An 11,589-nucleotide genomic window follows, 5' to 3' on the forward strand; every position below is an offset into this window, starting at 1 on the left:
AAAAAAAAAAAAAAAAAAAAAAAAAAAAAAAAAAAAAAAAAAAAATCGTACTTTAAATCCTGGATGACAGAGATATTTGGAAACCATTACCTTGTCATATTCATTGATTCTGAATGCAAATTTTTTCATGTTAACATCTCCTATGAATCTTATAATCTGCAGCATCTTACAATTAAACGATGGCATATTTTTCTTAATAGTATTTAAACAACGGTATGCAGGAGTCAAGGGGGTAATAAGGTAGGTTCAAAATACACAGGTACCCAATGGACTAGTGAATGACCAAAGGAATTCGTGTAAGTTGACCCTTAAACAACATGGAGGGTGGAGGGCACCGACCCACCGCATCGTCAAAAATCTGCATGTAACTCGACTCCCCAAAAACTTAACTACAAGTAGCCTACTGTTGACCTGAAGCTTTATCGATAACGTAAACAGTTGATTAAATTTTGTATTTGTGTTATATAGTATATTCTTACAATAAAGTAAGCTAGAGAAAAGAAAATGTTACTAAGAAAATCATAAGGAAAATATATATTCATTAAGTGGAAGTAGATCATCATAAAGGTCTTCACCTTGTTGTCTTCACAGGCTGAAGAGGGGTTGGTCTTGCTGTCTCAGCACTGGCAGAGGCAGAAGAGGTGGCAGGTGAGGCAGGCACACTCAGTGTAGCTTTGTGAAAACACACCATAATTTCTGCCTGACTTTCTAGTTTGTTTCTCTTAAAGTTTTTATACAGTACCAATCCTTCTTCCACCATTTGCTTAAGTTTGGGTGCCCATATAAGGGTTCATGTGGTGAAAGTCAAAAGCAGTCTTAATCAGAACGCTTCTGCAAGATTGTCTAATGTCAATCTGTTTCGGGCACTGTTTATTCTACATCTTGTTTCTCATCATATCTATCTGGTTTGGAAGCACTCATTTCCATCAAGTCATCTTCTGTTAACTCCTCTAGTGTGGTGTCTATTATCTTTTGAATTTCTTCAAGATCTATATCTTAAAACCAACTCTGCCCTTGCCCTGCCACACATTTTTGCCATACTCACAATCTTTCATGATTTCCTTGATTGGCTCTGTTGTAAATCCTGTGAAGTCATATATAACATGTAAACAGTTTTCTCCAGCAGAAATTTATTTCTTCAGGCATGATGGTTTTCACTGCCCTTTCTATAATGACAGCATTTCCAGTGGATCCTTCCCGACCTTCATGATGTTCTATCAGGGTTCTCTTTCGTGGTGTTGACAATCCTTTCCATAGACTACCGTGTGTATTGAGCCTTAAAGGTCCTTATAACCCCCGATCTAGAGGCTGAATTAGAGATGTTGTGTTTGGGAGCCAGTAGATTGCAGTAGATGCCTTCAGTGTTGAACTCATGAGTTTCTGATTGGCTGGAGAATTGTCCAATATTAAAAGAACTTTAAAAGGTGGTCTCTTACTAGAAAGGTACTTCCTGACTTCAGGGAAAAAGAATCAATGGAACCAATCCAGAAAAAAGGGTTCTCATTGTCATTGTCCGGGTCTTCTTATTGTACAACCAAAAGACCAGAAGATGGTGTTTACCTTTCCCTTCAAGGCACAGGGGTTAGCAGCTTTAAAGGTAAGTGTAGTGTTGATCATAAACCTGCCTGAATTTGCAGAAAACAGAGTTAGCCTATCCCTTCCTGCCTTAAATCCTGGTGCTTTCTTCTCTTCCTTACTAATAAATGTCCTTTGTGGCATTTTTTCTTCCCCCAGAATAGGGCATTTCTGTCTACATTAAAAACCTGTTCATGCAAATAAATATCCTTTCCCCTCAATGATTTTTTTTTTTTCAAGTTCAGGGTACATGTACAGGATGTGCAGGTTTGCTACATAGGTAAATAGGTGCCATGGTGGTTTGCTGCACAGATTGTCCCAGCACCTAGGTATTAAGCCCAGCACCCATCAGCTAGCTGTTCTACCTGATGCTCTCCCTCCTCCCGTCTCCCAAGAGGCTTAGTGTGGGTTGTTCCCCTCCATGTGTCCACGTGTTCTTATCATTCAGCTCCCACTTATAAATGAGAACATGTGGTGTTTGGTTTTCTCTTCCTGTGTTAGTTTACTAAGGATAATGGCTTCCAACTCCATCCACGTCCCTGCAAAGGACGTGATCTTGATCCTTTTTATGGCTGCATAGTATTCTACATTTTCTTTATCCAGTCTATCATTGATGGGTATTTAGGTTGATCCCATGTCTTTGCTTTCTGAATAGTGCTGCAGTGAACATATGCACACATGTAACTTTATAACAGAATGATTTATATTCCTTTGGGTATATACCCAGTAAAGGGATTGCTGAGTCAAATGGTATTTCTGCCTCTAGGTCTTGGAGGAATCCCCACACTGTCCTCCACAATGGTTGAACCAATTTGCACTCCCACCAACAATGTATAGTGTTCCTTTTTCTCCACAATCTCACCAGAATCGGTTGCTTTTAACAACAGCCATTCTGACTGTTACTAAAAGACAGGTATGAGATGGCATCTCATTGTGGTTTTGATTTGCATTTCTCCAGCGATCAGTGATGTTGAGCTTTTTTTCATGTTTTTTGACTGCATGTACATCTTCTTTTGAAAAGTGTCTGTTCATGTCTTTTGCCCACTTTTTAATGTTTTTTTCCTTGTAAATTTGCTTAATTGTTGCCTCTTGGTGAGAGGAAGCTGTTTCTCCTATTATCTTGACCTTTCTAAAGTCAAACCTCCTTCTAAACTTATCAAATCATCCTTTGCTGGCATTATATTTTCCAGGTATAGATCCTCCACCTTCCTTTTGCTTTAAGTTGTCACAGAATGACTTTTCTTTTTCTCAAGTCATAGTAGAGTCTATAAGTCTGCCTTTCCTATAGCAAAACTACACCTACATAAAAGCTGAACTTACAATATGAGGTCAAAAGATATTGCACAAAAAGTGCAAGGTTCTTGTACTTGCCAGTGTAGCTGCAGTGATGGTTCACAAATTCCCTTTTCTTTCCCTTTTTTTTGAGATGGAATCTCGTTCTTTCACCCAGGCTGCAGTACAGTGGCATGATCTCAGCTCACTGCAACCTCCACCTCCCGGGTTCAAGCAATTGTCCTGTCTCTGCTTTCTGAGCAGCTAGGATTACTGATGCACACCACCACTCATGGTTAATTTTTGTATTTTTTGAAGAGATGGGGTTTCACCATGTTGGCCATGTTGGTCTCGAACTCCTGACCTCAGGTGATCCACCTATCTTGGCCTTCCAAGGTGTTCCCAAGGCCAGCCTGTGAGCCACCACACCCGGCCTATCCCTTTTCTTTTTTACAGAAGTCCTTAATGCTGAATTAATTTATCTTGAAATAGCAGACAACCACAGCTGCAGACCTCAATCTACAATACATATCAAGCAATTCAGCTTTTTCTTATAATGTCATGACTTTTCTCTGCTTTTTGGGAGTACTTCCAGCATCACTAGTGGTACTTCATATGGGTCTCATGGTGTCATTCAAGGTTTACAGTATAGTGCTACACACAATGATAAAATACTCAAAAACCGCAAGAGATCACTTTTTACTGTTATGCCCAGTTTACTGGAGAGACGAACTGCTCACTTGGAGATGATGAGCGTCTTGGCATTTTAAGTGGCTACTAGCAACACCTGAGTTCACCACAATAGCCACAGGAGGTAGCAACAAAATTACTGCAGTAGTACGGTATGTACTACAGTTAATTTCATGTAGTTATGATTTAATACTGCATCTTTGCTTTTTTTACATTTTTCTGGATTGAGAATTGCACCAGATATGGTCTGCTAGTGTTTATGTGCCTACATTGTGACTAACTTTTTATAACAGATTTGAATACATTTTATGGTAGTAAATGAAAAAATGGACTAGTATTTACACATATTTTACGCCTTCATGCCATATCTTTTTCTTAATTTTTTTGGATATTTTAGGCTACGTAGTTCATCTGCAAGTGTTTTCAAATTGTTGCAAATTTCCAAAAAAGTTTCCAATATATTTATTGAAAAATATCAATGTGCATTTTCATTGATAATCAAGTGGAAAAATATTAAGTGGACCTATGCAGTCACAACCCGTGTTTGTCAAGCAGAAATTATATTTTGAATCACAATTCCTGCACTCACAGTGCCGTATCTGCAACTGGTTTCAGGTAGTTATAGAAACAAACCAGTTAGTTTTCCCCCTTCCTGTTACATGATAATGGCAACATCTTCTTCTACTACATAACTATTTTCAGACTGAATTATATTAATATATGCAAGGTACTTAGTTCTAGGTCTAGAAAGCCTTCAAATTGAAACTTCCATTTGTTACACTATTTATGTTGATGAGGGTCCCTTCAAATAAAACTACATATATTTTTATGTATTTTTCTCACAATCTTTCAATAAAGTATTGACAAAGAAAAAATCAATGACCCAGATATTTCTTACAGATAATTAGTTATACTGGAGAAGTTACTTAACCATAATTTATAAAGATACCATTTACTAAAAATGTATTTTTACCCCTTAAAAGCTGCTTAACCTTAAACAAAGTTGATTGAAAATTTCTGATACTTTAAATGCCAATAATATAAAATGTAGTTGAGTTCTAATCAATCTCTGGAAAATCAGTTGCCATATCAGAAAAAGCACAGATATGCTTTCCTAAAAGTCTCTACAGAGCTGAATTACATTCTCAACCATTAAGGTAAGTCTAAAATCAATAAGATAATTGATCCAAAGGAAATATCACCATTAGTACACTGATAAATGAAAGACCAAAGTCTCGAATTTTACCAGTAAAGTACATTTTTAAAAGCATTAAATGGAAAAGAAATTTTATTTAAAAAAATTTAACTGAAGATACTCACCACAGTAAATACTAACAACCATCAGACTCAATTTCATTAATTAGAGATTATAATGATTCCTCAAACATTTCCAGAGCCAGCATAGCACAGTAATTAAGAGCAGAGTTACTAACTATGTGACCCTGGGCAAGTAAGCTACTTTCTCTGAATTTCAGTTTCCTTATTTGTAAAACAAGAATATTAACAGCATTGATATTTAATAGGGTCATCCTAAGACTAAGAGAATACATATGATATAGTATGGTTACTATACTAGCATATAAGAAACAGTCAATAAATGTTAACTGTCATTATTATTATGTTAAGAATTTAGCATATGTTGTAAGCTGGGGGTCATTCCTCATACCCTACATAAGTGTCAATGAATCTAATAAATATTAATTAGAACTTCAAGGAAAAATAACCCAATGTGTTTGGAACAGAGTGAACAAGGGGGTGAGCGGAAAACTGGCATTAGATGAGATGGTAAGGGGCCCTGTTCATATTATTTGTAATACATATTCTGCTTCTCATTACTGTAATGAATACAGTATACCCATAACCTCTATATATCTTTATATATGCACACATACATACACACAACAAATTTTGTAAACAAGCATTTCATAGGTATCACATACAGATAAGGATATGAGAAGAAGAGAAGGAAAAACTAGATGGGGTAGACAGGAAAGACAGAGCAAAATGGGAAGGAGGACGAGGAGAAGAAAAAAGAAGAAAACAGAGAGGTACATAAGATGATGGTTTTAGTTGATGAATGACCCTTGGTTCAGAAAGGGCTAGATTTGTGTACATGCTTGGTTGGCATCATGATACTGAGCACACAGGAGGTAAACGAAGCACGCTAGAAAAGGGTGAATATGAGAGCCAGGAGACTCTTACAACAGTTACTGTTTATGTCAAGACCCACATGTCCCAGGGGACCCATTTTCACATAATCTATAATTATCTCTTTGCTTTAATCGCCTTGTCATTCCTGAGGCTCTCATGGGCACTGGAAGAGGAAAAGCTCATTAACTAAACCTTTTCTCCTCTCTCCAGCCACCCATGGCTTTTAATTGCTTGGTGTGTTATTATCTAGGAGTGCAACTGGAATCATTTTCATAAGAAAGGGAGGTAGAGAGGAGGAAGGGAGCCTTAAGTCCCTAAGGTATGCACCAAAGACAAACCTTTGCTTTCTCAATTATTTATGCCAGCTGAGGTTTTACAGGCTGAATAAATCCATAACTCAAGTTCATTCTGAGCAGTCAGATTCTCCAGGGGGAGTTGCCCACTTGCCTATACACACTTGTGTAGTCCTCAAAGAATAACCAGAATGTAACAAGACATATGTCATCCAATTTATCACCTATCACCAAGGTGTTAACACAATGTTGATCACAGGCAACATAGTGAAATAGGGAAATATTACACTACCACCAGCCAAACAGATGGAGGGAAGCCTTTTGGTGCTTAAAGGCAGTGGTATCATTAGGATAGTGGTGTTCCAGAATGTCTTGGCCTGTTAAACGCATAAAAATTCAAATATTCAATTTTTAAAAACACAAATATGTATAACACACACTCTTGAAGCTTAAGAATCTTTAAGTAGATTTGTTAAAAACAGGCTGCAATCTAACAATGTGAAGCTTTGAATAAATAGAATTTTATAACATCTGATTTTAGAAGTAATTTACAACAAAACTATACATGTTACAGCTTTTTCTCCAATCATATCTCTTTCAGGAAAATTTTAGAGTATAATTTATGTGTGACAGGCTTTTATGCTACTTCCAAGCTAGTTCATATTTCACCAAGAATAAAAAATTAAAGCATAAAACAATCACTTTCATTCTAATTTTTATACTTATATTCTTCCATTTATAATCAGGACTAGACAGCAGCCAATGAAAAGATATTTGGGAAATATTTTCAAAATCCATTATTGTTTAAAAATGGAAACTTTATAAGTTAATGATGAAAGCATCTCTTTGAAATTCTACAGGCTTTTGCGTTTGACCACAAGCAGCGACCTCTGGTATTTTCTGCCAAAACACTTCATTTGTCTCACAGAACAACTAATCAATTCCAGAGCCCATCAATCATTTCAGTTGTATACTAGGTCTGGTCTTGCTTAGAGAAGGTCCAGATGGCTGTCTGTGTAAGTGGAATTAATAAAATTCTAATAGATTACATGACATCAAACTACAAAATATAACAGGGAGGACGAAATCTTATTGCAGGGTGGTGTGGGTACTGTTCAATCTTTATTTACTATATTTTTAATTCTTGCCCTAATTTCTCAATTTATGTGCAAACTTCTAGATCAAACCTTTGAAGCATATAACTACCAGAAGCAATTTCTTGTATATGTAGTGAAGAATCATTTTACTCTACAAACCCCTATGCTTATTAACCAGTGCTTTTTCTGCCCATCTGCAGTATAAATGAAAAACACAGCTGATCTCAAAACTAGAGGTTACTCCCTGTTATAAGATTTGTTACTCTCTTGTTTCTATAGTTCTAAAAATATCAGCTCTCCTTCCTTGTTTTCCATTTTCTTTTGCAAAAGCTAACAACTTGTATTTAATTATATAACCAGAATGCCATGTTATTTTAGCTCTTAACATCAGTTACTTGCTCCTCTGTAGGGACTCCCTCTGCTAAGTAACAATACTATTTATAAAAGCTAACGGTTACACAGTAATTTATTTTGCACCAGAACTGTTCCAGGATGTCTGTGTATTGACACAATCAAGTATCAAGTGAGACAAGTACTATAATTATCCCCATTTTACAGGTAAGTAACTTGCCCAAGATCACACAGCTAGTAAGTGGTGGAACTAGCATTTGAATGTCAGCGGTTTGGCTCCATAACTTTTTGTACTTAATTAGAATACCCCTACATCCCCTCAATTATATTACAGAACAATTAACTAGCTTCAGAATGAGAAACTGATGTCAGAACTCTGCGATATTAACACAGAGATCTGAACCTCTGACATTATATTGATACTTTCTATGACAGGGTGGAAAGCAGGAAGCAAGCTCAGAATTGGCCCCTGTGGCCCTTGGCTCAAGAACATTCATCTTAAAACTAAAACAAACTCATAACTCATCATCTATTACACAATACATATTCATCAGAAAAGCTGCCAAAACAATGGAACCCAAACTTAACCAAATGGATTTATTAGATACTGATTTGCCTGATCTTTACAAATGTAAAAAAAAAAAAAAAAAAAAAAAAATCTGGAGTTTATATATTAAAGTATCAAAACAAACCTTTAAAACACGTTATTTTATGTCCTTTTTAAAAAACAACAGTTCCATAGAAAAGAATGTTTGCTTTCATCCAAGTCTTCCATTTGATGCTTCTAAAACTCTAAAACCTACTGTCACTTTCACCTCAGTTAAACATAATTCTGCCAAGAAATTGCAATTAACATCAATTAAAGCACAACTTTCTCTTAGAAAAACAAAACACACCAGATATATTTCACCAAAATACAAGCATAATTTGATTACATAACTTCAACAAATAACCCATTTCATTGTTGCAATTGCATTCTGACATGTAAGAAACTATAGAGACTACATCCGGCTCTTCACTGGAATAATCCAACATTTCAGTATATAAGAATTGTCGGCCGGGTGCGGTGGCTCAAGCCTGTAATCCCAGCACTTTGGGAGGCTGAGACGGGCGGATCACGAGGTCAGGAGATCGAGACCATCCTGGCTAACATGGTGAAACCCCGTCTCTACTAAAAAATGCAAAAAACTAGCCGGGCGAGGTGGCGGGCGCCTGTAGTCCCAGCTACTCGGGAGGCTGAGGCAGGAGAATGGCGTGAACCCGGGAGGCGGAGCTTGCAGTGACCTGAGATCCGCCCACTGCACTCCAGCCTGGGCGACAGAGCAAGACTCCCTCTCAAAAAAAAAAAAAAAGAATTGTCATGCCGGGCACAGCGCCTCACACCTGTAATCCCAGCACTTTGGGAAGCCAAGGCGGACGGATCACGAGGTCAAGGGATCGAGACCATCCTGGCTAACACGGTGAAACCCCGCCTCTACTAAAAATACATAAATTAGCTGGAACTACAGGCGTGATGGTGCGCGCCTGTAGTCCCAGTTACTCAGGAGGCTGACGCTGCAGTAAGCCGAGATCGTACCACTGCACTCCAGCCTAGTGACAGAGCAAGACTCTGTCTCAAAAAAAAAAAAAAAAAGAATTTTCATTATGGCCTAATTTGTTATAATGGAATTCTACTACACTATAAAAAGAACTCTCCCAATACAAGAATATGATTAGTTGCTGTAATTTTTGATCTGCTGTAGTAACAAAATTACTGTGTTTGTAATAAATGGCTTTCAATGGCTTGTTCACATTCATGTTTCTTACTCTTTCTTAACAATATGTTCAGAATATGAAGATTTAGATGATATCATAAGACTGATACTTAATGAAGACTTCATTAAAAAAAGGCCAAGTCTAACCAGTTTTGCCCACAAAAGTTCATATTTCATTCAATTAATAATATTTATTAAACATACTTTCATGAAAATGCCAAAAGTAGTAGGAACTTCACTTTTGAAGCTGCTTCTCAGCTTCAAAAGTGAAGAAGCTGAGAAGCACAAATATTCACAATGTTTTGTGTCATTAACAGGTTCATAATAAATGTGTGTTGAATTAAAATCTCTACAAAAACAAACTATATTATTCTTTGTCATTGTTTATCATGGTCAAAATTCTAAATACTGATTTAAATCTAAGAATCACTTCACTAGCAATTGGGTGGAGGATAAAGGAAGGAAGATTAACCCTTTCAACAAAGTTTAACTCTATCTCAGGATTTCTACTCTCACTACAACTGGAGTACATTGGATTTGCTTCATGTTCTGTAGGGCTGCTGTGATCAGTCATGTCATCAGACATTCGAAAAGACACTGTATTCAGTATGTCATTTTGAAAAATACTAGAGTCTGGGAGCCCTTAAGGAAAACGGCATACAAAATAAAGATCATAATTTACAGATAAGTGATTGACATTGTTAGAAACTTAAGCAGTGATTTTTTTTTTTTTTTTAAAAAGGAAAGTCAAGAAACTATCTCAATTTATTTATCTAACTAGGAAAGAAAAACAGCCTATACATTTTTTATGGTTTAAGGGAAAGAGGTGAATCCGAACCAAACTAGCAGCTCTCAGTTTTACAACAGGGCTCTTAGGCTAACTCTGCAGAAGCAATAGTCACTAAACTTTCAGTTCTTCAACGGAAGCAGCTGTGGCTACCTCCCATGTTCTGAGCACTTTCACTGAAGATCTACTAAGTTTGGGGGACTTCCTCAGAGAGTGAGAATGCAAAGATGGGTAAAATATGATCCTCACTATCAAAAACTAAAAGTTAAAAGTATTTCTAGGTATACAGTTCAGTAGTGTTAAGCATATTCACACTGTTGTGCAACCTCCATAACTTTTTCATCTTGTAAACCTGAAACTCTGTCCCCATTAAATAATTTCCCATTTCCCCTATCCCCTAGCTCCTGGCAACCACCATTTTACTGTCTCTCTGATTTTTGAATACTTTCTGTTTCTGTGAGTTTGACTACTTCAAATACCTCACGTAAGTATAATCGCAAAGTGTTTGTGTCCTTGTGACTTGTTTGTTTCACTTAGCATAATGTCCTCAAGGTTCATACATGTTGCAACAGGTGTCAAAATTTCATTCCTTTTTAAGGCTGAATAATATTCCATTGTATATACCACAATTCGTTTATCCATTCGTCAACAGATGCTTCCATCTATTGGCTACTGTATAGAATGCTCCTATGAACATGGGTGTGCAAATATGTCTTTGAGATTCTGGTTTCTTTTGGATACATACCCAGAAGCAGAACTGGTGGATCATATGGTAATTCTATTTTAACTTTCTGAGGAAATTTCCGTTTTCCACAGTGGCTGTATCATTTTATACTCCAAAATGACTTTTAATATAGAGCAAATTAATTTTAATTAAACAAATTAAAAAAATTAAAATATTTAAAAGAAATAGTAGTATTTTGAGGAAAATTAACACAAAAATCCTTAGCTTTAGACTGAGACACAACATCTTGTCCCACCAACTACTTGTGTGGGGAAAAGTCACTGAATGAGACAGTTGTTATTAGACACTGATGAAAAATAATTATTATCACTTATTCAGACACTTCTCTGGCACTGATTCAGACATTTAATTGATTTTAAAGATTATACACCTAAAAAATTATTTCCTGTCATTTATTGTCCTACTTGCAAATACCACCAAATCAGTTTCATGTTAAGAAGGAATGCTTCACAAATTGAAGATTTCAGGATTAAAAACATATAGGACATACATACACATACATAAGCACATACATACACACACACACACACACACACACACACAGGCATATATATTTCTATTATCAAAGATCAGAAGAGAAATTACCTGATGGTTTCTTCATGATATAGAGAACTAATAACTGGCCCACCAAAACCAGTATTTGCTTCTTTTCCTTTCTTCTCTGGTATCTGTGGAAGGGGGAAAAAAAGCGAAAAAAAGACAAATGGGTTAAAACAGTATGTATTTAAATCAGTTACAAAATGTTATTTTGCTAAGAAAGACTAAGGATTTTACCCTCAACCATCTCTTCAAACCCTAGTAAAAATTTTAAGGTGGAACAGAAAGGCAATAAGATTCTCAGTTCATCACAGGAGTGGAATGGGTACATGCTGGC

General features: G+C 36.4%; 1 protein-coding gene across 1 annotated transcript in view; it reads right to left on the reverse strand.

The window, feature by feature from the left end:
- Nucleotides 1–11,589, reverse strand: part of ACBD6 (acyl-CoA binding domain containing 6) — a 215,651-nt gene that overhangs the window by 127,466 nt on the left and 76,596 nt on the right. Inside the window, exon 4 of the mRNA XM_026448151.2 lies at nucleotides 11,301–11,383. Coding sequence (XP_026303936.1) covers nucleotides 11,301–11,383 — 83 coding nt within the window. The remainder of the gene's footprint in view (nucleotides 1–11,300; nucleotides 11,384–11,589) is intronic.

Source organism: Piliocolobus tephrosceles, chromosome 1, assembly GCF_002776525.5.
Source record: "Piliocolobus tephrosceles isolate RC106 chromosome 1, ASM277652v3, whole genome shotgun sequence".
Lineage (NCBI taxonomy): Eukaryota > Metazoa > Chordata > Mammalia > Primates > Cercopithecidae > Piliocolobus > Piliocolobus tephrosceles.